Here is a 27,763-nt window from a genome sequence, read left to right on the forward strand (position 1 = left end):
ACACTGGTTCAAGTTATAGTCAAAATCTATGCTACATGGGACCTCTGGAAATGCACCAGATTTATTAAAAGGGGTTGGCCACTCTTTTATATAAGTTGCCCATCCGCCTTTACTGCCTTGTGGCTAACCATGAATGTTCATCAAGTGATTCAGCAGTCTTGCTACTTACTTGAGTGCTGTCTGCAGACTCTCCTTGGATCTTTGCTAACATGTGTGAGCACTGATGAATAGGAGAAGTTGAAGCAGGAGAATTATGACTCATCCTGCCCCCCCCTTCCCCTCCCCCTCAGTGAGATGGATTGTGAGAACAAGAGGCACAGTGGGTGACAGACTGAAGGAGTCAGAAACAGGAAGTTGTGTATATATGCAGAGGACAGCATGGGGAGAACAGGGAAAGGATGAAACTCTCAAAGGAGGCAAAGTCACAGGTACATATAGATGCAGAGCAAAGTCTAATGGAATTTATGTATTCAAAAGGAGCCGACCCCTTAAAGAGATTCTCCCTAATGTCAGTTTTAGAAATGAGCAAATTATTAGAATTTTTTGTAAGATTCAATTCAGGTCTGAATTGATTTTGTCTAGACCATGAAAATTTCCATTTAGCACTTATCTTGTTTTGTTAATTATTTTGCAAATTTATAAGTTTTTTACTTTTCACTGACAGGACTAGAGATGAGCGAGCACTAAAATGCTCGGGTGCTCGTTACTCGAGTCGAACTTTTCCCGATGTTCGAGTGCTCGTTTCGAATAACGAACCCCATTGAAGTCAATTTTTTTTTTCAATATGTGTGAAGAACACATTGCAGATGTTTCCATACATCTGCTAACTTATCAGAAGACACGCGTGCCCAACGGTGTTCTTCACAATAGTATGTGAAGAACAATATGTGTGAAGAACACATTGCAGATGTATGGGAACATCTGCAATGTGTTCTTCACTGAAGAACACATTGCAGATGTTTCCATACATCTGCACATTTTGCAGATGTTTCCATACATCTGCTAACTTATCAGAAGTATATTTGCATTGACTGCCATCAATCGCAAAATGTGTGTATTACTGTGATGGTGTATTGACAATAAATGATCCTAAAGTGAAAGCTCGTTCTCGAGCAGGCAAAATACTCGTCCGAGCAATGAGCCGTTTTCAGTACGCTAATACTCGAACAAGCATCAAGCTCGGACGAGTATACTCGCTCATCTCTAGACAGGACCAAACTGACGTGGTACAAACGGACAATAACGGAAACCATCTAAAGTCCATTAAAATCAATGGACGTTTTAACGGATCTGTTAGACTTCCATTATTATAATATGTACAAGAGTTGCCTGTAGGGGATCAGAAAATGTTCGGATTCGATTAGGTGTCTGAATCTGTAGATTTGCACAGATGATTTGATTTTCACTCAACTTTATTGAGTTATGGCCTTGATCATGAAATCATGGACGTTTACGTTGTTTAAGTAAAATTAAAAAAAAAAATACAAAAACAAAGTTTCATTTTTAATATTTATTCAAATCCTGAACAGGAAATGAACACTAAGATTTAAAAAAAAATAATAATAAAAGAATCACACTGCATTATATACAAGGCTCGTGACACCACAGGAAAACATGGAATTTTCCGTTAAAATAACACAATTAAACATTTTTCTGTAAACCTCAGAACCAATAACTGAATGGCAAAAGAAACAAGATTCCATATTGCAATGCTAAATTACTTCATTTACTTGCTTTTTTTCTTTTCTTTTTTTACAAAATGAAAATATATAAACTCAGTCACATTACAATTGTGAGTTTCCCACCGAAATCCAACATCATATCATATATTATTATAAGAGACCCCCCCCCACTGATTAGACTATTCCAGGGGCGGGGGCTATGAGAAAACCCACAATACTGTTATTTTTGATTAGTCTCTGACCTGACCGTGAAGTCGTAACGCACAGGACGTCTTCCCATGCATCGTTCATGCAGAATTTAATTAAATAAAGTTTTTAAAGTTTTCTGTACACTTTCCCCAAGGTACAATGATATGCACACATGCAAAACAAGAAGGCCGAGAACCCATCTGCTTCTATATACACATATATTCACAGATTGTATACAACCCGAAAACAGGTTTCAAATAATACAATACAAAAAAGTTGACTCATGGAAAAAAAAACCCCAATATTTACAGCCATTTTCTTTTTTTCTTTTTTTTTTTACTTAAAAAAATGCTAACATACCAATGCATTACTGATACATTATTTACAGTCATATTTACAAAAGGAAGAAAAACATTTTAATTAATTTCTCATAAAAATACAATATACATTATTTTAAAGTGTTTTTTTCCCCAATTTTTTTTTTAAATTTTCTACACAAATTTAAATATTTAACAACCCCAAAAAAATCTCGTCCTTTCTAATTTTGGTTCATACAAATGCATTTTGCATTTGATATTTTTGATTTTTTTGCAGGTTTTTCAAAGAATTATTTAGCTTTTTGTTCTTTTTTTTTTATTGACCAAGCATTTTAAGTCAGTGCATGATCTCTGGTGGCACACTTATTAGAATAGGGAACATGGAGGACTGGAAGGGATTCAAGCATAGGAAAGAAGCCAACCGTCATCTGAATGATCACCAACGTTGTTACCGTTTCCAAATGACAAAAATTTCAGATTCTTTACTTTGAGTGATTATGCAGTGACTAAAAATGCAACACATAGAGATAACAGGGCGAGGGGCTACAGAGGCATTGGCAGAATTTGCCAACCCTAGGAACAGCTGAGCTCAACTGATCCTGATTGGCACTCGGACTGGCAAATCTGGCAAAAACATGGTCCGAGTTCCATGGAATGGCCCTATTTTAGTGCCTATTGTGACCCCCAACAATGGCACAAGGAACACCAATCAATCTGTATTATGGACTTTGCGAAGGAAGGAGTTATCTGGGCACATCCAGGATATGGGATAACTTGTTGAATTTTGGGGGTCCTAGTGTTAGAACCCTCGAAATCTCGAGAATGGGTGCCTTCAAATGAAAAGATGACTATGGCACTGATCTAGAGAACTGAATGCATTTCTCAGCTTCTTCTGTCAGTGCCATGGACAGTGACCGAAAATGTGCAAGTCCGACCTGCCGCTCCATTGATTTTTGTAACATGGACCACTGATCTTGGGATCCATAAGGGTTCCACCAATGGGACCTCCACCAATCAGCAAGTTATACTTAAAACTTGACATGGCCCCTGTTGTAGACAACCTCTTTAAAACTTGGGTGGACCACTAACTATTTTCCAGTTGAAACTTAAATATCTTTAAAAACTATTATTTGCCCCCCCACCACAGAATTTTATGCTCAAATCAAAAAGTCATTTGTTTCATATATTAAAAATAAAAATTTGCCCACATTATAGTTCATGTAGAATTAAAAAAGGGACACTTTAGAACAGAAAAATAGTATTTCTGAATTCAGATTTTAATCCCCCCCCCCCAACTTATCGCTTCTATTTACATACACAGCATATCTCTATATACATATTTTAGGCACACAACAAGTGAGGGCATATCACAGAGATACTTACATAGCAAAATGTTATTTTCAGTATTTAACATGTAAACTTTGTTAGCTGCCTCTGAAAAAAAGTAAATGTCTCTGTAAAAACAAACGTTTTTTTTGTATGTTTTGTTTTAATAAATTTAGGTTATTCGCAGGCTGATCACACATTTCTAAGGTGTAGGGGGCTAGACTAGAGACGACTGCTAAATTTTGGATGTTTAAACTTGATCGTCCAAAAAATAATTCGGAGAAATCATATCATGGAACTTTAGCTTCTGGGAATTTTAATATCAGCTAGGTCAGCATTCAACATAACATAACCTTCTTAAAGTCAGGTTCAGCGAAGCTAATGTAAAAATACAGAAGCAGTAAAGAACATACCCAATATGCACCCTCTCCGTCATATATAGACCATACAGAAGTTTTTTTTGAAAAATTTTTTTTGAAGGGCTTTTTGATATGTTTTGCCTTATTCCAATTAGAAAAGTACCCAATGGCTTCCTCTATTCCCTTTCCGCAAATTGAAGTTATTGATTTTTAAATTAAAAAAAAAAAAATACAGTTAATTAAAAAATGTTTTAACTGAATATTTTATTTAATTATAAAGAGAAATTAGGTACCTCTAGTATCTTTGAAAAAGAAATATAACTATCTGATGTACCAAAGGAATCTAGTTTAATACGAGGAAGAAAAATGAATATTTGATAAGACAATACATTGAAACTTATCGGTTAAATTAATCGATTGTAATTTTTTTTTCTAATGACAATAAAAATGCTCAGGAGGATTAGTGATCAAATACTTGATTTTGCATCTGATAATTTTCAAAGCTCTTTAATTTGCAGTCAATAATTTCTCGTAAGTCAAAGTAGAAAACATGAAATAAAAAGTAAAAAATATGTAAACTGAAATGTATTTTACGCAAAAGTTTTTGGTTCTATGTTTGTGTAGTACATTACAGAATTTTATGGAGACCCAAGACTACAACTGTATCTAGTTTATTGTGATTCCTTAAGTGACTAGTTACTTGTTCAGGATGTTTTCCACTAGAATCGATGTGAAAGAATTTTGGGTTACGATACAATATGGAGGAAGAATGTCTACCACTCTGTATTGCCGGGCCACGGAAATCTGCAAGGTTCTACGTGGTATCTATATGTACAGCTCTGCCATACGTACCATATATAGTTATGAGAACTAGTGATTAGGGATGAGCAGATCTAAACCTTCAACGTCGGGTTCTGTGCCAAACATTGGGGGTTCAGCCAGAAGTTCAGGGTCGGACGTACCCCTACAGGTAACACCGCGATAGGTGCTGGCACCAATTTCCGTAGGATTGTTGATCCAGAATGATGTGACAGGGAGACACGATCCTAGGGAAATTTGCCGCAGGCATGTGCCGGCATCATTAAAGTACCACCAATTGGCAATTATGTTTCTATACAATTGTTTTTGAAACTATTGTTTGGAGAAATCCACTAATATACACATTAATAGATGCAGATTATATAACGTATTAAATCTTTGCCCAAAAGACAAGATGATGGTTTGTATGGTTACCTCAAATTAAGGTTCATTAAGTCCTACTGACTGAACTCTCTTGAGTACAATGTTTAAAAAAAAACTAGATTATTCTCATTTGTTGTCATACTACTGTGCTTCACAATGATCACTGGACTGAAGCCCAAAGTAAAAATTTCTGTGCATATTGTGATTGGGAAATGAAATGAAAATTGAGCTTTATTTTAAGGTAGGACATAACTTGGAGATTAGTTGAGTAGAATAAAGGGGTGCCATGGCTACCTCATTGTTTATCCAGTCGCAATGGTTCCTTTACGACGGCTATGCCAGGAACTAAAGCTCAGTCTTATTTAAGTCAATGGGGCTGAGCACCAGTACAAGGCAGGACCACTCGATCAAGCCAATGTGCCTCAAGACCTGTCAAGCTTATTTAAAGGGGTATCAGAACATGGTGCAGAGTTTCCACTGTTCCCCTTCTATCCGTACAAGCATTGGGTCATATGAATGGTTAGCTGTGCCAAAGACAACTGTATGCCACATGACGGTGGAGTTGAGGAAGTCCATTTAGTAAGTGCAGGTTAGTGCTTTGTCCTCTGACCCGTTGGACATGCCGCAGGACATAGGATCTCAATGGAAGCCTCATAAGTAGCTGCTGGTGGGTCACATGACCTGGGGCTTGTACAGCTAGAGGGGGGAAAGTATAACTGGGTAAATCCAACATGGATAATCCTATTATGGGATTGTACTTACCTTGATAAACTATGGTAATTGTGACCCATGTAGGTGGCTAGATCCAGATTAACTCAGACCAATATGATGCTAAGGTCTATCTTAATGGTTGTCTATTAATATTGTTGTCGAATGTAAATGTATATCACTTAGATATACAAAGAAAATAAACGCATAAAACGGAAAAGCCTGAATGTAATGATCAATCCATCTAACAAAGTAATACCATTATATGGTCAAGACAAAACGTCAAGATGGATATTCACACAGATGAGGTACTGTCACAATGTTCTCCTTGCAGAAATTGAAAGTCATATGTCAATGCAAACGGCAATGTTGTTACCTTGGGAAAAATACTAAGTATTCCATTTACCACCAGGTTACACCGCTGTGACCTTGTGGTAACCAGCCCGGGTTCACTGTGCTTACTGCATTGATTTTTCATTAAAGACAGACTGGCAGGATCAGAAAGGTATACAACAGAAACCCATCAGAATCAGAATACGGATCACATATTGAAAAACACTCTCCTCGTTGCCATCTGATCACTTATGTGCTTAAAAATACTGGAAAAAATCCTAAATGTAACTATTGTTGAGAAAAAAAAAAAAAACATCCAAGCAAAAATATTTATCATTGCAGAATAAACATTTGTAGAGAAATTGTAATTTTTTTTAAAAATAAAAATGTGCAATTTTTATTTTTGGGTGGGGTTGGGGTAAAGGCAATCATGATGTATGATTTGAGGTGCAATGTAAAAGGTTTACCCGTAATGAAAAGTGTTCAATACTATAAACTCCTTTTTTCAAGTTACCCCCCCCCCCCCCGACAATGACGCCAATTTTTACCCGATTTTCTGGAAACTGCCCAATCGTGACAAATATTATAAGCCGGTACATCCAGCTGCTAAATTAGGAGCAAACATAAAAGATATTAAAAGGTAAAAAAAAGAAGAATTTCTTTAATAACAATACTTGTACATTGACTAGAACCACAAGCAAGATCAACCTAAGTCCAGAAAATGCTAACGTGTCCATAAGATCATGCCATTTATTACTTCATGCATGATACAATGGGAAAAAAAAGAACATTTTTCAATTCAAATTTTACAATTTGTTGCAATTTTTTTTTCCCAGTATTTTATTCAGGCTCCTTCTTTATCGTTAGCATATCAAGAAGCCCATAATTGCTGCTATTGGAATTATGCAAAGTGTTATTTACAACGTTGGGCGGTTTGGAAAAACCAATTCCGTTTGTTCCTCTACTGTGGGGCGATTCTCTTCTGAAGGTCATTTCCGCTGCTTGTCCCAACAGGGACTCCGTCCAACAGTTTCGGTCTCGTAAGTCCTGACTAGCAGCTGTCTGCGCCCCCTTTTGTAGCATATAATACAATATAGGGTTGGTTTTAGTCAGTCTAGGAGACTCTTTTCCAAAGTCATTTTTTTCCATGTCTGTGATGACCCATTTAATGGGACCTTTATCACTTGGGGGAGGGCACATATTTATATGTCCAGACTCAGTCCGTGGGGGGTTGTTTCGTAAAATATCTGGGGAAGAATGAGGAGAGTTTTTTAAAGGAGATGGATATTGAAATGGCATTTGACCTAAGCTATTCGGATGAGAATGCTTTCCCATAAACATATTCAGAGAAGGAAGCATAAACTCAGCGTTTCCTGGCAAGTTACTTCTGTTTCCTCTTAGAAGTTCATCAACTGGCGTATTGTTCCTATGCTGAGAGTCCCTGACACAATTTTCTGAAAGCAAAAGCTGTTTCAACACATTAAAACCTTTACTTTCTCTTGACCAACTCAAGTTTTTATTCCCGTTCAAGGAATTGTGACCTGTAAGGTTCTTGTTGTCATGATCAGTCTTTGTGCCATTAATTTTGTCTTCATGGAGAAAAGGTGCCTCAACTAAAGACGGTGAAGTGCAGAACTGCAAATTTCCAGCCTCTGGGGAATTCATTTTTGGGATTTTTACTTGGCTTTCTACAGGGTCATTGTGGTGCATTTTTCTTTTTTTAGGCACAATACAAGATATTTTTGAATCCACGTGCTTGGATTCAGAATGTCTATTATTAACATCTAGGTCATTCGTGTCGTATCCATCATGGTTTTGACGCAGCAAACGACTTAGAAGGCCATTTTTTGAAAGAGAAAAGTCCTGTGGAGAAGAGTGTGGAGATCGGACATGCTCTGGAGATGGTTTTGCAGCTTTTTGAAAGGCCGATAAGGGGCTCGGGACACTGGTATCGTTCTCAGCAGCATTGAGATCATCCTCAGGCTCGGTTTTAATTCTGAAAGCCATAATTGGTTCATTTGGAGACCTTTCAGTCCTGTCTATGTTAACCTCATCTTTTATTGTTGGTTTATGCACTTTTTCATTTTTACATTTGTTATTAGGTGCAGCGAGCAGGAGTTGAAGTACAGTGCGGCGTTCTAGAAGATTTTCAATTTCAGAGCCAGGAAAAGAATCCATTGGAGTAGGAGGACTACTAAATCCTCTGCTTTCTTCAAATGTCCGTGACTGATTTGTAACAAGAGGGCTGTTCAGTCTTTCAATCAACCCTAAAGATTTGGAATTTGCTGGAAGTATAGGTTTTGATTGCCTCTGTTCTTCGGGAGGAGATGTTGGCTTTCCACATTGAGCTAAATTTTGTAACAACTTGCTAGCACTGAAAGCTGCATTTTGTGCATTTTCATTAGGTATTGGGGCAGGTGTTGCTTGGGGGGCAAGTGCTTTACTTCTGGTCAGTTCTATCAAATGGCTTGATGCTGGATTAAGGGCTTTCTCCGGCTGAATGTTGTTTATGTATGGTGTAAAAGAAGGCTTGACTGGAAATGGCTGGTGAGTTAAGTTCATTGGAGAATCTGCTTTAGAAGAAGATGAGTGTAAAGAGAGTGCATTTAATGGAGAAGAACTGCATATACTCGGGCTTTCTGACAGTGGACCAGGGGCTGAAAAGCCAAACTTTGATAAGTCTGTAGCTTTCTGTTGTGTCTGAAGATCTTCTATTGTTGATGGAACATCTTCTGTTTTATGCCCCAGCAGTAGTTGTAACAGTGTTACTTTTTGATATGGTTTTAGTGTACTTTCCATTGACGAGTCTTTACTTTCTTTGCCGATATCTATTCCATTGACTTTTGGATCCCAGTTGTGGAGTAGGGTTTCAGTTAAATTTTCAAAAGAGGCTGCAGAATGCAACATCTTGGGTTTGTCTTCTCGGTTCTTGAAGGACAAATCTATAGGTGCACAGTTAGAATGTGTGCTTTCATCATCGCTGCTCTCCTCCTCTGTAAAGCTAGGATTATTGTCAGAACAGTCATCCGTAGTCGTAGGTGTTGCGCTTTCGTCAAACACAGAATATTTTTCATTCTGCGGAAGGCTCTTTACAACACTTGCACCGTTTTGGGTTTTTAGAAGGTGCAGAAGCAAGCTATTGTTGGGTGATGGCTTCCCATGGCTTCTTTCCAAATGATTTTTATACCCAACTGTTTTTAGAGGAGAACTTGGAACACCAAGTGTACTTGAAAAAGGAGAGATATTGCCGGCAGTACTTAATCCGTTAGTTACTGTCCTTGTCTGAGTACTGAGACCAGCTGGAACACTGGATGACAACTGAAGCCGGCCAAGATCTTTCTCTGAACTTTCCTTCAATCTTGCCATCGCTGCCAGCCTCTCACTCGCTAGTTGACTTGCACTCTGTGCTTTAAGGGCATGTTCCCTAGAGTACTGCTGCAGGTGTGCCTCACTGGAAAGCAGAAGAGCAAGCTGACTACAGGCCACACTCGGTTTAGGCGAGGCGGTGGGACTTGACCTTTTCTCCACCATATTAGCAACAGCTTGGAGTCTGGCAGCACATGAAATTGGCTCACCTACCACTTTAGTGCTGCTTTGTGCGGAAAGAGAAGGTTCAGCAAACTTTTCTTGAATGGAACTTTTAGGAAGACCAGTCAAGTTATTGTCCACTGTATTGTCCTTTGATCTGCTTTTGTTTAAGAGGGTCTTCAGGTGATTTGAAGCCAAACCATAACATTGGTTATCCTTTTCATCTAGGTTTCCCTGCTGACTGAGGGAGAATCCTTGGTCTTTAAGACTTTGCTTTATCTGTTGAGACAGTGCAACACTCTGCAGCCTAGAGCTAAATGACTGCAGCAAAGAAGCCAGCAACGTGCTATCTTGTTTCCCTTTTGGAACATTTTCAACCATTCCAGCTAAGAGAGATTCATTTTTGCCATTTCCATTGATGGAATCAGATAAACGCCTCCTCTTTGCAGCATGCCAGTCCTCTGAAGACTGTAAGAGCCTGGCCTTCTTGTGATGCAACATGCCCGATGACTGACTGCTATTGTGCACTGGGCCATTATTCTTACAGTTCGTAAAAACATTCCCAGAAACGTTAAAGTTGTCATCAGCTTTTACACGGCCCGAGAGTTTGTCAACCGCTGTTACAGAACCGCCTGCTGCTTGATGCATTAGTAATCCTTCTAGATACGTTAAAACAATAGGATCCTGTTGCATTTCAGAGCTAAGCTCTTCTCCATGAGTCATGTTCAACTAACGTATGCTTTGAAGCTATGTCTTTACCTACTTTAGAGAACAACGTAGACTTGGACTTAATTTCTGAACCTAGATGTCTCTGTTCTTTTAAATCATTTCCACAGTAATTTCCAAGCAGATGTCCTCTGAAGAATCATTGCCAAGAATATGAGCGTTCCATCAAATTAGTGTTGAGGCAACATGTTGAAATGGTGTGTATCAATCTGTCAGAACTCTTCTCACATAAGACAGTCTTCTCGGTTTATCCATAGAAACCATGCTTCAGTTCTTGAATTGGCAATCACCTTAAAAGCAAAAGAAAAGATAACAAAAGTGAGTAAAACATAAGTTACGATGCATATAGGTATAATACAATCTAAAAACGATCCAAGCTATTTGGATAAAAAAAAACAACCAAAATAGTCGTAAAATTTACTTTGAAATGCAAGAAAAACAAGTGGGTGAAGAACACTTAATCCTATGACATGGTGGCCTTAGTGATCAGGAAGTGGTAATCCAACTAACACAGACCAGATCAGAATTTAAAGGACATCTACCAGCAGGATGAAGGATTGTAAACCAAGCACATGTTATACTGGTGTGTGCAGCCTCTGGCAGCATCTGCACTTTAAAGGGAACCTACCACCACGAAACTACCTATAAAAGGTAGATCGGGTGGTAGGTGGATCAATAGGACGTGAGAATAGCCCATTTAAGGGCTAATCCTCACGTCCCGCAATGTTTTGAAAAGTTTTATTGTCCCTATATTCAAATTTCCTTATGCGGCTACTGGGGCGTGGAGTAGCCGCATCTGAGGTTACACAGGGCGGCTACTCCACACCCCGGTAGGCTCTTTTCTCCTCCGCAGAACAGCAGGCACGGTCACTGCTCCGAAGCCGGAGCTGCACAGGCACGGGCCTGCTGTTCTACGCATGCGCAGACAGCAGATTCGTAGGACGAGGGCGCACAGCTCCTCGTAGCTGCACGCCGAAGATTTTCGGTAGGAGGAGAAAATAGGCTACCGGGGCGTGGAGTAGCCACCCCGTGTAACCTCAGATGCGGCTACTCCATGCCCCAGTAGCCGCATAAGGAAATTTGAATATAGGGACAATAAAACTTTTCAAAACATTGCGGGGACATGAGGATTAGCCCTTAAAAGGGCTATCCTCACGTCCTATTGATCCACCTACCACCCATCTACCTTTATAGGTAGATTCGTGGTGGTAGATTCCATTTAAGTTTCTCAGGCCCATAAGTTTCTCAGGGCATAAGAAGCTAGAAGAAGAGCAGATCCTGACAGATTGCTTGATGGCTCTGCCCTATCATTTGTGAGCTAGTAGCTGGAATATACAGTCTTTATTTACTATCTGGGGGTGTCGGAAGTTGCCGGGCACATTGCTTAGTAATTTCCAACACTCATAGAATAGGAAATAATAATAAAAATTGGCAAAACCCAATGGGCTTAATAGGGATTTAAATAAATCTTTTTTAAATTGTTTTATTCGTATGCTTAATTTTGTATGCAGAAATTATCTGCAAACGCATTAGGAGATTAAAAGCTTCATATTCAACTCAAATCACCTTTAAAAATAGATGTAAGACAAGGTAAGCCCACGACGGCAATGTCAAGGTCATAGACTAGCATGCAAGATTACAAGCAGGACTGATGTAACAGCTGGCATTTGATCCAGGCTCCTGGGGTTTAGAATACACTTAACATACACACACTCAATTTACACATACTGTACATTGTATCACAAGTGTTTATCACCTTTAGGAACAACCGAATATTTAGCCTTGAATGACATTATGAAAAAAAACCCATCAGAAACACAGCAACGAACCAAGGAAATAAAACTCTGCAACAAAGCGTTCCGCCATTAATTACGGCACATCAGGAATCATGCCAGTCATCGCCTTAGTAAAATTAAAAAACGAAAGGCGAAAAACATAAAAAGGCAAAATGCAAAAAAATCTAATTCTGAATTCTAAATGTACTGGAGGTTACAGAACTGTAGCAGATGAATGGGGTTTCTGTTGTTAGACATCTCTGATAGTATTTCTTGGATAAATAATTCAATTTGGTCAGAAATGATAATAGGCATCGAAGAACTACCCAACTTTCATACAAGATTTCTTCAAAGCAGAGAAATGTTGCTGTAAGTAAATGATCACTGGAAATCTTTTTAGGTTTAGAATGCTACATGGCAATAGGAACACTAAGAATCTAATCCTATATATTATATTCTAACAAGCTGATTGTTTAAAGCCACCACTAGAGGGAGCTAATTGTATACAGTTTTATCATTGAGTTCAATACATCTACAGTATGCAGTAAGCTCTATTGTGTCAATAGTGCAGGTGGTAAAAATTAGAGGCATATAAGCCCAGCTCCACTTTTTGCACAAACCAAAAAAAGTTACGCGTAGATCGGTAACTGTGGTTGTGCGTTTCCTTTGTCTTGTTTACCATGGATTTTTAAATGACATAAATAAAAATGAAAATTCTGGATCGGTTTGTGAGCTGGATTTTTTTCTGGTTTTTGGTTAAATTGCATGGACTGTTACAGAAATTTTTTGGAGAATCTTAGGACAGTGAGGACTGTTATCATGTATGCCTCTTCCCACAACTATATTTCCACCCATGGCTACCAAGCGGCTCTGTTTTTTAACCCACTAACTTATGTCTTACTTGCAGACGCACTCAGTTAACTTCCCGTAGTTTGAAAAAAGTGATGACTTATAAGCTGTAGATTTTAGTTACAGGATTTTTTGGCTCAATGTCAATGCACCTATAGATTGCTGGTGGAATAGACACTGGTTGTTCGCTATCATGTTCTACTTATGTACCGGTACATCGTCAGTCATAGAAAGATCACTAAAACTATAGAAACTACATAACTTGCAAAATTAACTTTCTGCGAGTTGCACACACAAAATTGTAGAATTCCCCATCTAAAGTCATTTATTTGGATATTTAAGCCCTGCACACATGACTTTTTTAGTCGGTACACAAACCCGACCCCACTTCGGTACTGGGGGGAAAGCTAAATGGGTTTGTAATAGGCGTCATGCCATGGACAGTGGCACGGCATTAAGTTCTAGTTGGGACCCTAAATGACTTGGCAACTCTACGAGGGCACCGTACCCTTTTTAAATTGCACATCTGATCTCCACAGTCAGGAAGCTTTGGACAAAGGCAGCAATGTGAATTCTCCCTTCGATAAAACGTTGATACACTTTATTTCCTCCGCTGTTCAATAAAAAAGCTGCAGATTGCAATTCTAGACCAGGAGCAGTAGATACAGTGACCTATTAAGAAGCACTAAGCAAATCTCCTGGTGTTTGCTAGAAATGCAATTTGCATAAACCTGACATGCAGTCTTACCATTGAACAAAGCATACATTTATTTAAAGTCCATGACCTCACGCTAAACTCTAGCCACTCGGCTAATTTGGCATAAAGACATTCAGTACAATGCCGTACCTACTTACAGCAGTTAAATGACCCGATAAATGAACTCTAAAAACAATACGCTCACTGTACCGGCCATGTCACCAAATCAACAACTTATTTTGCCTTTGTGCTTTGTACATTTTCCTCATCTGAGATCCTAGAAGGAACATTCTCCTGGATGATATCATAAAGTGTTTTAGTGGGAAAATGCTTCTCTACGACATGATGCAAATTGAATTCACATGTAAGTGGATTTTTAAAAAAAATTATGCTTAGGATAAATTCACACGCCTGTATGGGGAACGAATATACAGCCGATATATATACGCCCCCTATAGACGGCAATGGGCGCACGGCGCAATACGGGAGCAGTACGGTACATGCGGAATATGTTGTGTGCCATATATGGCGATGGAGAGGGGCGGGGGGTTGGTGGGGAGTGGGCACATATCGTGTAAATGTAGCCTTAGAGTGATTAAGAGGTTTTTTTAATGAAATTTACAGTATATGGAACATTATGCAGTATCTGTGAAACCTGGTATCGTCAGGATGGGCTGCTGGGTAGGGTATGCCACATTTGCTACACTTGGGGGTAGAGGTGGGAAAAAAAAAAAAGACATTTACCTTGTTATGGCTCCTACGACCCTCTGATACATCTATATTTTGTCACCGAGTCTCACTAGAAGTACTGGAGGGCCATGGGGCCACTTCAGTCAATAAGTGGCCTCCATAAACATAGGCCATGAGCAGGTTTAAAGAGTTCAATTTGCATTGTGTGCTTGCAAGAATGGCCCGAACACTCAGCAACCAGAACTGAAGTCAGCATGGCAGTTCGGTACCGGTTGCTGAGTGTTGGCATCAGACGTTCCAGCAAGCACACAATGCGAGTTTGATGCAAGTTGGACATATCAAACCCGCTCGTTGGCAATAAGCCTTAAGGACAAAATCTTCCTTTAATGGAAGTGATGTCCCTTGGTTTGAGAACGCCACTCATAAGCCTAAGTGGGACCAGTAACCTTGCTAACCCCCGTACCCCATGTACTGGATGAAGCTGGAAAATATCTTTGTTTCCTAAACCCAGCCCCCGAGGGCCACAATAGGCTGTAGTATAAATCCCATAGCTGTGCATCTACACCAGCCTCTAATGAGGCCAATGAAATAAAAAAAAAAAAAAAAAATTCTCACCAGGGGGCAGTACTGTTAACATGCCCAATCCTTTAGATTTTGAGAGCCAGTCTCACTCACACTTCACAATTCTTGCAGGTTCAGCCCATGTCTGCCTAGAACATCCATGGGACTACCAAAGAAAAATAGTCCCACCAATGCTCTCAGACATTTTACATTGGATTTAGCCGCTTTCTGAGACGGTCATATGTTCTTAGGAGGAATGATTAGCATGTACAACGCCATGTAACAGAAGAGGGTATGCCACAAACTCATATTGGAGTGGTTTAGAAACAGATGTGGTTGAACTCCAAAAGTTGTATTGGGCAAGCACAGGAGTAATAGCAATGACCATCTACTACTAATAATCAGCAACTCCTACTGAGCTACATTGCCTACTGGGAATATGAAGTAGTCAGGGGTATTGCGCTTTACCCTGCAGCTGTATTTTCTGAGATTAGATGCCGTGTGTTTATATAGAATATCAGTAGGACGTCTCATAAAGGAATGTTCTAGGGCTACAAAAAGATACCTGCTACAAATCCAGCTCCATTGCTCTCCCCAAACTAATATGACACTCAAGTTGGTTCCTATTGTCTGCAAAAACCTCCTACAGTTTCTAAAAAATTAAAAAGTGACATAATAATAGACTATAACTGTACATTAGAAGCAACGGGAATCCTGTGGAAGTTTCTTTCCAAAGAATAGCCATGGCGGGCTACTAGAAGTCTAATCTATAGTGCAAGAATGCAGGAAATATGCATATAGAAGATGAAATAAACTATATACATACACACATGCAGGTAACGTGTACACTCTTATATATCTTATGTTGTATCTAACATGACTAATCTTAGAAATACTTCCACATTGAAGAAGGTATTCTAAGGTCTTTACCGTCAAAGATATCTTCTCCACCCCCTCCTATTATTATACGATAAGCTCCCATGCAGACTTAAAACTCCTGTATGTGTGCCACCTGCCCACTAATGTGAATGGCACGTTCTCTCCTGCGAAAGTGTAGAAAATACTTGAGCTGCCTCTCCTATTCATGTAAACAATTCACATCCTGAAGGCAGAGAGCCCCTCTCTCGCCACTCTCCCGAGACGTGCCGATGAAGAACTCAGTTTGAAGTTTTTAACATAGACCTAAACATTCTACCAAGTGCAGTTATCCAGCAAAAGAAGATACAAAGACTTGTCTCCGACAGATCCTACGTCAGTAAATAAAGCAAGTTTGCGTAACCCAACGGAGGCGAGAGAGACCCAATACCGTAACAAGATTGCACTTGACTCCCCCTTAATTATAATTCAATCTTCCCAATATATACGACAGAAAATAATCTCGGAATGCCTCAATTTGTGATACGGTAACAACAGATTACAAGCCTACCTCTATGTTTTCTCTCTGTCTCCACGAGCGCTGGTGCCCGGCGCAGGTACCGTGTGGCAATCAATTTGTTCTGCAGACAGAACGGCTTCCTTAGAATACTAATGAAAATACATCCTTCTTTCTCCTTCGACCTGACTCCCCAGTGCCCAGGTCCTGACCAGTACGAAAGAAGGAGAGAATATCCTCTAAGACACCTACTGGTACTAATCAACAGCATGCGTGTCAGGGCATGGGATTAAAACCTTTACTACGCTCGAATCACTCAGAGCAGCTAAGCGTATGCAGAACAAGGTCAGCATTAAACACGTATACACACACACACATGCAAGTCGACTTGAGTGCACTAATTCATCACTCAGTACCATTGACTGACTTTTACCTCCAGGGATTGCAATTATATCGTAGGGTAAGGATAACAAAACTCATTCTAGATGAAGATGGGGTTGGGGGGCAAACTTGCATCGTGTCATTGGGCATATTTACAAAGGTTGCTTTACTAAAAAGAAAACTAAAAAAAAATAATAATAATGAATTCTCATTCGATCCGTGTCACTACACCTGCACGGTTTGTTATGCCGCTATAGCACCGAACAGCAGGTAACCTCTTTGTCCAGAGACGTCTGAGGGCAGACACAAAATCTGCCAAGCGATTCCCCTTCACTGAACACCTACTTCTATAAAACCAGTGAGAGAGGAGCGCTCAGCCATGAAACATCTTATTAACCTTTCAAAAGAAGGAGAAAGCCAAAGAAAACAGAAAAGAGTTAACATCTTGCATCAAACGCAACGTTCTATCCTAAATATTTCTGATATTCAACAGTCACTGGACCACGACACTAAAGGTCACCCTTAAAAAAAAAAAAAAAAGATTGCACCACAAATAACTTTTTGCAAGCCGGAGAGGGTCGGACGTAACAATTCAGATTAGCCGTTTTGTATATCACACATTTCAACTAATTCCGATGACAAGGATGTAGATCAATGTTCGGGGCTTTCAATATTATAATTTCCATTCTCCATGGCTTGCTCACTGCACCGTACTTTAATCACTGACATCCAATATATAAGCAGCCGCAATGAGACATCATGAAAGGGACAATAATCAATAACGCAGCCATCGCCCTTGACACAGTGACATTGGATTGCGCTCATGTGATACTGACTCCGCTTCCCCACCTGGCTAGTGACCTTGTCCTCTCAATGACCCAAAGCCTCTTGCACGAGGCAGTAGGCACCTCCCTGCTGTCTCAGCAAGGTCGAATGGGTCAGCATGTCCCCATCTATAATCCGCCACCATTTGTCAGCGGGGAGGCTTGAAGGAGGCATGCTTGCTACAAGGAGAGAATGCCCAATTAGGCAGCTGTCACACAAAGCATTGGATGCAAAATTATCCCCTGTCAAAAGAAAGAGCAGCTGCGGGTGCCAATTACAACAATCTTTCCACCCTTTGGGTGCCGGAAACCACACAGTAACAACAGGGGGAGAATTTGTCACAACATGGCATTGACCTAGAGCAGTAAAATGTAACATGACCAAGGCCATGTCTAGAGGGTCACTAAATGCTCCTCAATAACAATCATGAACTTGGGTCCTTGTGAAAGCACAAAAGGGGCAATTACAGGGTTAAAAGAAGCATCTATTAGGTAATGTACTATTTAAATACCTGTTCATGCAAATGACGACTTTGCTATCACAGGGCGACGTGAGAAACTGGCTACAGAAGTGTCGAGATAATCCATTGTTTAGGAGAGCGACCTCAACCGCATTCCATAGAGGAACAAGGTTAAGAAAGTAGATCAATGTGTAATGATGGGGCCATTAGAAGGAACGCAGCTCCTAAAAGGTCAAGTCTAGTACTGAAAAGGATCATTTAAAATAAATGCTAATTTCTTAGTATTTGTGAGGTTTTGTTGAGGCTGACCCTAGCACTGATTTGATTTCCTAAAATTTCTTAAAGAAGGATTAATCAAAGTAGAGTAGTTTCCCCAGAGCCAACATTGAGATTCCATCTCTTTTTCTCCGAGACCCTTTGGAGAAGACAAGTAGATATCTACTTGCTTTACTATTCTCTTGCTTTAGTTTTGATAAATCCCCTTCAATACCCCAAAGTACAAATTTCAAGTCCTTAAAGTCTGTAAAAAATGTATTTGATAAAACTTGATAAACTGTAGAAATTTGGAATTTTACCCAAACCTTGTTGACATGTTCAACCCTGGTTGAATGAGGGAAAATAGATATAGGGGCAAGGAGGTGTTACAAACACTAAGGTCCTGGTGTCTTTGGGGGACCAAAGGTAGCACCAGGATTCTGCACTGCACATGGTGGGTGAGGGATTGTCTTATAGATTTTACATTAGCGACAGGAACATTTAGGATTTGCCTCTGCCAGCAAGTGCCTTCTGTACTGTGGAATGGGTGTGGAATTTACACTATCCTGCAATTGAAAATGTGAAAGTTGAGCATATTTGCCAACTTTTGTAAATTGACTTTTAGGATGGTCACTGTGAAAATGTTATGGGCATGCCAAATCATTGGGGCATGAAACGGACCCTTTATGTTCATTTGGTGACCCTTCTTTGTCACTGCCTGTCCATTATGAAATGATGGCAAACTGGTGGATGTAGGAGCATTTCTGGGCCCAGGAGGTCTTTTCACAATTCCAGATTCTGAGAGCCTGCTTTCCTTTCTGAAGACTCCTAGGTGTTCTGGTAGAGTTGAAAAGTTTTTGCTAAAGCCAAAGACATTCTTCTACTTACCCAAAAAGTGGAGTCACTGCACTGGTAGACCCAGTGTGACCACTGGCCCATCTGTGACTCTTCTGGTTCTAAAATCTATAACCTATAACACATTTGCTTCCAATCCTAAACTATAAAACTCATTCAATTTGTTCTGGTCATTTAGAAAAACTTAAGTCAAATAATAGCAGTAGCGACACTCTCTTTTATCAGGTCAATGGATTTTCAACCAATTAGCCGTCCCTACATTGAGTGACACATCTGACATGGTTTGGCACGGGCAAGTGAAATAAGGAAGCAAAGCACAAACTTTCCGCTTACACCAAGGAGATCCTGGAAAACTTTGGCTGTGTTGAGACACTCAGGATATCATTTCCTCTTCCAGGCAGCCAAGTTACATTCCCGGAGAAGAAAAACAATTGTGGACAGATGTAACTGTGAGGGGAGACCTTGGACTAGACTGATGACGGAAATTCATCATTACCCATCAGTGTACATATCTACCTCCACATCTAACTGTGTATCCAAATGTGACCCAAGCAACATATTTTATGGGAAATAATCTAATTAGATTAGGAATTAAACATGGAGTTTTTGGTCCAGTTTTTGAGCAAAAGCAATGATTGGGTTACTTTATTTGGCCCTTCATGTTTAGAAACACACTTGACCCTATAATCATAAAACTCCTGTCCCACAGTGGTCTCTGTGCACATAAGTATTAAACGTAAAATTTGTACAATACCCATCAATAAAATGCATCTCTGGCTAATTTTGGGAGGAATTAAGGACAAATATTAACAATTAATGCACCAGAATGCAAATAACCGGTTCTACTAATCAAAATAGCAGACGTCTGGTAAAATGATTCATCACAATGTCTGACAGATGGTCCCCTTGAGACAGATGTCATATCGAGACATGCAGCAGTTTGTCCATTGTCATAACCGTTACTGTCCAAAAAAAACAAAAAAAAAAACACGGATCCCAAAAACTGTGAAAAATCACACCTCGTATGACCAGTTAAGAAGATAGGAAATAAAGACGTGAACTGAGTGAAATATACTGAAATTGACAATTTGGGTTGGGAGGGGGGATAACAATAAATAGGTGTAATGTATCATATATTCTTTGAAACTAAAAGGTATTGTAATATAATATATATCCATCTGTATATCTATGCCATGTTCCGCTACTTGGACTTTAGCGATCAGCTAAATTTCTCTTCAGCGCCACCTTATGGTAGGGATGCAAAACTACAATGTGTCCATTAAAACAAAGTTATTCTCCATGGATGCAATGGGTACTTCTCCTTGTAACCACTCTCAACTCTAGGTTGTTAAATGGCTGGCCTCCTTCTTACAGGTCTAAACGCATTCTGAACCAGACCAGATAGGATATAAATAATGCAATCTGATTTGGAAAAAGGGCCCCCTCGATTTCCTGCCAAGCACAATGCACACATTTTAGGGGGTAAATCCTTTCATTACTGAACGAGGATCAAGTTATGATTGATGTGATGGGCAGCAGAACACATACAGATAACCAGAGAGCACAACTAATGTAAGGTACACTATACATGATGGTATAACGTCAATGGCTACCATAGAAGGTTGCCTAGTAGCTTCTTCATAGGCAGCAGATAGTGACATCCATCAGAACAAACAAGTTGGTTCAGTTGGTCACAACCCCAACGGGATACAGTATTGTGATTTCACAATGTTGCATCTTGTACCTCTGGGAAAACTGAAGCTCCAGTGAATTGACTGGGAAAGACAATCTGGACCGGTCAGATTCTATTCTCGACTCTCCTCAGTTACATAAGTTGTCATGTAAGTGGCCTAAATGTTTTACAAAGAATGCCAACTATGTCTATGAAATCCAATATAACACTGCAGTAGTCATAGGCATAACATTTAACATGCAGGGTGTGACATGGCCACATTTTGTTATGACCTCAAGGAAATTTCCATAGTCTAAACCTTGGTGATCACTTTTGACCCATTAAAAACTGCAAACGGTTAAAAAATGGTGCATGGTTGTGCTACATGTATGACCATGAATCTGCCCAGTTCTGCCATTGTATGTACCCCTTTACAATTAACAGTCATGGACTGTCTGCCGAGAGGTCCATGGGTGCCAAGATCAAAGTGATAGCACCTCTGTCCATTCAGGATACCTCAGAGAGAAGTATATAGGGAGCATTCTCTATAATCTGTATACTGTGTGTTCTCATTTGACACCAAATATATTAAATTTGCCAGACTCAATAATTCCTCATCTGCCTTAGGGATCATTCTAATGAATGTGTTCGGCCTCTGCAACAAGGACCACCTGGTGGCCACATTTCTTGGATCAAACATTTCTCCGGGGACAGAAGTCCAAGGATCGTTGTTAATATGGTGAAAGGAGACCCATGGAGTAACTTCTCCATACAGAACACAACGTTGGCCCCATGGCAATCCAAGGACTATGATGGTCTTGTGTTGCCGTGATAGTGTTTGGTCACCAAACTATGGCCACCACATGGTTCCCAGAACACGTTTGTGTAAATGAACCCTTAATGGATGATTTGGTTCCAGAGACTAAATCAACTAAGACTCAAAAAGTTCTTTGTTGTTAAAAATCGGCAAAATTATCAACGAGCCAAAGACAAAAAATGGAAGATCAAAGTTTAGAAGAAAGCGTCTTCAGAAACATGGCTCAGTCCTACAGTGGTTCCAATATCCCTTTAAATAATTGAAATCCTCTCCATCAACTACAAAGCTGTTTTGAAGCAGTTTAGCTTTGTTCTTTACATGTGTTCTAATTAAGTAAGAAATGACCTTGTCATCGCACACAGCAGAAATCCTGGATTATGTCTAACAGCGGAAGAAAAAAAAAAAAAAAACGGGAAAAGAAATAAAACAAGCACCTCGTTTACTGATGAGCGGAGAAGTTTTGGTTGGCTGGATGCTGTAGCAGTTTCACTGCATAATTTTGTGTGTGCTGAATGTCACAGGGCGGGTTAGATTGACCTTGAGATGCATCAGCAACACAGCAAGGGTCGAGATGCCTGCAGGCGTCCTTGTACTGGATTTACAAGACAAAAACCTTCAAACTGGCTGAAGGACATCTTAAATCTCTTCAAAGGTTTTCTGAACTAATCTGGGCTGCTCTTAGCCGGATCTGTGCCAGTATGAAAGGCAAAATGAAAAACAAGGTCTTTGACAGGCATGTGGTCTCCTCTTAACCCTTTCCGAGCGTCATAACTTTCATTGTCGTGATAGTCATTGTACAAAAATACCGACAAGTCACACGTAGCAAGGCTTAGGATGCTCCTGGCGAATTCTCGTGGGCGATTACATTACAAAACCATTGTTTGTTACCGGGCCCGGCACATATGTGTCACAATGTCTGCTATGACAGGATTGTGCAGGATTAGAAAAACATGGCCGTGTCTGTCTGTAAGGTGCATATGATATTCTAAATCAAATAAATTTCATGTGTTGCACTCTACTACTCAACCGGCATATGTTTTTGAAAACGACAGCAATGTTTTTTTTACTAATCTCGGTTTATTGCCTTGGAGTTTTTCATAGTGTACCATCTATATAGTGGTCATCTGTAACATTGGTTAAACATACAAGGTATAACCTTCAAAAGTGGTCAACCCAACGATCCTCAACAGGGATACCCCATGTCGCCAGATCCACAATTCTTCCATATATCAACTTTTCACTGGATGGCAACTGATATAACTTGAGGGGATGCAAAGGTTGTGGTTGCACCTGAGGCCTTAGTAGGTCCATATGTTGTCCGCCCCACCATATGGAAAAATCGTTACATTAGTGATATATTATGGATGGGGCGCTTGGTGAAGGTTCTGCATTGGGGCCTAGCATCTTCAAATGATACGTCTAACGATACAGGCTGAATAGATCTGTTTTAGGATTAATTCACACTTATGCGTTCTGTCTATGCAAGTAGAACCACATGGTGGCCATATTTCATGGTCCAAATGCTTCTCCGGGGAGTTGAATGGTAAAAGTTATTAGCTGATTACCCCTAAATAGAAACAAATCTGTAAGTTTGGGGGTCACAAAACCACAAGTATGCCTTCAAAGCATCATGGTTTAAAGAACCCTAAGCTTTTGATCCTAACTTTTGTTTTTGGTGGAGATTCAGACATTGAAGCAGGTCCGGTGACTTAAGTCTACGTCGGACCCCTGGCACCCGTGTGGCATGCATATAAAGGCAGTACGCGTAAGTTTAGTGCACATGCGTTCAGTGTCAAATGTATGAGCGTTGTTACCAAGGGAAATGCATGCGCCGGGGCTCCAAATCAAGACACCGCCCCCAGACTGCATTCCAACTTCAATTTTCAGCGCATATTCCCTTTATGCTCAAGATGACAGAATTTTAATTTGTCCACAACCTCAAAAAAGATCACCCTATAAGCATTTCTCCATATAATCTGCAGCAATGTAAAGCATAGACTCCATGGATAAATTATTCAAGTAATCCTCCGTCTGTTCCGTTTTATGTGACTTAAGTATTAAAACAAGAAAAAAAAAGGAAAAAAAATGTAATTAATTGAAATGTGAAAGAAATTATTATTTTGACCCTGAAGGAATTCACCTTTAAATCTTAAGCCAGGACTAATAATGACTTAGATGGCATCAAACAGATGGAAATAATAGACCTGAGCGAATATATAGAGTAAATATGAAGGAATCCATTTCTGTAGCAGGAAGCTGATGCTATCTCTCTCTCGTCTAGCATCGGTAGCAGTGGTTAGATTTGGTCCGAGCAGGAGAATTCTAGCTCGTGAAGCTCACTATGACAATGCCTCCAAGCATCTTTAGCGTATAGGTCACAGATGTCCTTGGGGGAAAGACAGAAGAGGTGAAAGAGAGAGCGATCCTGCCGTACAGAGTGATCGGATTCACTCGCCATGCATCATACAATCTATTTTGAACACCTCTGCATAGTTAGAAGGAACCAACACCCGACAGTGATGAAAAAAATGGCACAAGTCAGCATAGCAGCGCGTAGAAGTCAAACAGATGACACCGAACAGACCCGGCTTCCGTGTAAGCTTCTAGTAATAAAAATGAATACTAAACTATCCGATGTAGCACATTAGCATTTAAAGGAACACTCCAGTGAAGGCTAATTCATTGAACAATAGAGGGAGCAGGGTCTGAGGGGAGGAGCAGGACCTAGAGAGTCATGCTCCTCCCTTCGGGTTCTGCACAAGGTATAATAAGTCGGCTTCCACTGGGGTGTTCCTTTAAAAAAGTCCAATTGCAGTCCAAAAAGACATTTTAAAAGTGGGTAGAACCTCATTCTGAATCTCTTGACTACAGAACCTGGAACATTCACATATTACCAAAACTCCCATTTATTCTAACAAGCCCAGTGTATGTCCTTGCCTTATATGTCACTTCACACGCCCCTATCGTCTATAGGACCTAGAAACATGGTTCTGGTGCCATGTGATCGATAAGAATGTCATCATTTAGACTGCTTCAGGCTTGTGAGCTACAGAACTGGAGATAGAGACTGTTAAAGGAAATCTACCATCAAAATCAAGAAGGGAGCTTATAGCCTTAGGGTGCAGTCACATGTGACATTAACCAAACACAATACATCTGCTGAGAAGAGAAGATCTGCATAATTGCATTACTGTTAACACATGCATTTTGTAAACACAATAGTAACACTTATGTGTTAACATTGCCTCCACACATACTTTTTTTTTTTAAAGGCAATGTTAACAGCAATGTAATAAGGTAAAACTCCTCCTCAAAACGCAAGCATTAAAGCTTTGTGTGTGAACGCACCCTCGGGCACTGTGACTGTGGTAATCTTCTCCTTCCTTCTAAAATCAAACTGTTAAATTATGCTAATGAGCCAAAAGAACTTGGTGGGAATGCAGCTTCACAGACTGTTACATGGTGTAGCAGTCTTTCCCCTTCCCACTGTGTGAGATTGCAGCAGGGAGAGGTAGTGGAGATGTGCTGGGGAGGAGACATGTTCCTGCACAGTGTAAGAGTTTGTGAAGCTACAGCACAGAGGGGCACTAGTAATACACCCTTGGCCCATTAGCATAATTTTTTGACTGTTTTATGATAAAATAAGCAGAAATTGGCTGCTCACATTTCCAACTTCTTTTTATCTGGCTGTATCTCCAGTTCTGACGCGATCTGAAAGATGAGATTGTTATATTCATACCCAATCACACTTGTAATGCACAGCATTTTTTTCCAAAGACTCTGCATTGGAAAAAGTTTTACCAGATGACAAACTCAGCGCTGCAACATTACTTTTTTATTTTTTTGGGGATGATCCAAAAAGTGACCCAAGAAGTGACCCAAGAAGTGGCCCAAGAAGTGGCCCAAGAAGTGGCCCAAGAAGTGACACAAGAAGTGACACAAGCGTCTGTCCTAATATCTTACATCTTGCAGCCATCATTGTCGGGTTGTCCAAAACAAACTGCTGTTGAGTTAGAAACTTAGAAAGCTGCCAGGAGCAAAGCCCCGGAGGATGCCCTGCACCCAGCCCCTACCGATATAAATAACTCGTCACTGATGGAAACTCCGGCTGGAGAACGGAACCTTCCAAGCACCTGAGAAGCAGCGCTCAGGAAAGCCAATACTGCGCTGACCCCCTCCAGGGGGATATTAACTTCCTGGAACACTAATGGAGGACGGTAATATCAGCCTCCAGACTCCAATGAAGGCTTTGTGGTGATATGATGAATATATTGCTATTTCCGTTACCTTATTTAAGTGACCCTCTGGTTTGAAAAAAAAAAAAAAAAAACTTCCGGAATTATTTTATGTAGTAGTGTCAGGAATACTGGCGCAGAGTCGTAAAGGTTAATTTCTCCTGACTTCTCCAGCATTGTGCATCTTACAGAGCAGGAGGAGCGGAGAGAAATGTACAGTCATATCTGCATGTAGCACATTATAGAGAAAGAGAAGCCCTACCTGCAAGCAGCATGTTCTAGAGCAGTGATGGCGAACCTTTTAGAGACCGAGTGCCCAAACTACAACCAAAACCCACTTAATTATCGCAAAGTGCCACCACAGAAATTTATACTCCCTACTCTATCACAACTTTCATTCATATCAGCACCTGAGGCACCAATAAAGCAGAAAATACTCCCAGGTACAGCTGTCACTTTAAAATATCTCTGTGCACAGCAAGTCCTGGGCTGTCTGTGACTGCAGGAAAATACCTGGAGTCCTCTCTGGTAATGGCCTGGGTGCCCACAGAGAGGGCTCCGAGTGCCACCTCTGGCACCAGTGCCATAGGTTCGCCACCACTGTTCTAGAGCAAGAGAAGCAGTACAGATTATCCATAGTGCCCTGTATGTAGGCAGCATGTTATAGAGCAGGAGGAGCAGTAAATATTATTCATAGTGCCCTGTATGTAGGCAACATGTTCTTGAACAGGAGGAGCAGTAGAGATTATCCATAGTGTCCTATCTGTAGGCAGCAGGTTATAGAGCAGGATGAGTGGAGCAGTCCATACATAGTGTTCTATCTGCAGGTAGTATGTTATAGAGCAGTAGGAGCTGTGAAGATTATCCATAGTGTGTTATCTGCAGTAAGTATGTTATAGAGCAGGGGAAGCTGAGCAGATTGTACATAGTATCCCATCTGCAGGTAGAAAGATATAAAGCAGGAGGCCAAACAGATAATACATAGTGTCCTATGCACAAGAAGCCTGTTATAGAGCAGCAGGACCCGAGCAGATTGACATATAGTATTGTGGGGAAAATCTTTAGTCTATATTTAGAGATTGGACAGTTGTCAATCTCTGAATGGGACCGCCCACCGGACTCGTAAGCCTAGACTAAGTAAGTGACAGCGTGTGTGACAGGTTCCCTTTTAAAGTTACAGCTATAAATATTTAACTTTCTAAGAATCACATAAATAGAGACAAGAAATCCATGAGGCTTCTGCCAAGGTCCAGGGCTGATGTTCTTGCAGAGCTGATACTTAATGTTCATATTTAGGACCTTCAGTATTAATGCAATTATTTTGTGGCAACTACACTTTGTTATAATCAGACTTTCTATATACGGTTCTCTATGCTGTATATATTGGGATGAGTCTTCATAAATCCTTCAAGGGCATCTGAAATCCAAGTGCTCGGTGCTACTAGAGGTCACTGCTGGAGACATGTCATCTCCTCAATGACCGGGATCCGACAGAACGACTCTCCTTGTATAGCAGATAGAAGCTAACATGTATTTGTAGGGGACACTGTATTACAGAGAGGGAGAGAGATGAGAGAGAGAGAGAGGGGGGGAGATGAGAGAGAGAGAGAGGGGGGGGGGAAGATGAGCGAGAGAGAGAGAGAGAGAGAGAGAGAGAGGGGGGGGGGAAGATGAGAGAGAGAGAGAGGGGGGAAGATGAGAGAAAGAGAGAGGGGGGGGGGGAAGATGAGAGAAAGAGAGAGGGGGGGGAAGATGAGAGAAAGAGAGAGGGGGGGAAGATGAGAGAGAGAGAGGGGGGGGGAAGATGAGAGAGAGAGAGAGGGGGGGGATGAGAGAGAGAGAGAGGGGGGGGGAGATGAGAGAGAGAGAGAGAGAGGGGGGGAAGATGAGAGAGAGAGAGAGAGAGAGGGGGGGAAGATGAGAGAGAGAGAGAGAGAGGGGGGGGAAGATGAGAGAGAGAGGGGGGGAA

The 27,763-nt window shown here is 40.5% G+C and overlaps 1 protein-coding gene across 2 annotated transcripts in view; it reads right to left on the bottom strand.

The window, feature by feature from the left end:
- Window positions 1-1,495: 1,495 nt before the first annotated feature.
- Window positions 1,496-27,763, bottom strand: part of NRIP1 (nuclear receptor interacting protein 1) — a 59,304-nt gene continuing 33,036 nt past the window's right edge. Inside the window, exons 1-2 of one of the 2 annotated variants that reach the window (XM_072138573.1) lie at window positions 16,349-16,559; window positions 1,496-10,640 (exon numbers count right to left, since the gene is read on the bottom strand). In XM_072138573.1, coding sequence (XP_071994674.1) covers window positions 6,937-10,347 — 3,411 coding nt within the window. In that variant the 5' untranslated portion in view covers window positions 10,348-10,640; window positions 16,349-16,559 and the 3' untranslated portion in view covers window positions 1,496-6,936. Of the gene's footprint in view, window positions 10,641-16,348; window positions 16,560-27,763 lie in introns of those variants that run through there. The other variant, XM_072138572.1, reaches the window with a different exon arrangement.

Source organism: Engystomops pustulosus, chromosome 2, assembly GCF_040894005.1.
Source record: "Engystomops pustulosus chromosome 2, aEngPut4.maternal, whole genome shotgun sequence".
Lineage (NCBI taxonomy): Eukaryota > Metazoa > Chordata > Amphibia > Anura > Leptodactylidae > Engystomops > Engystomops pustulosus.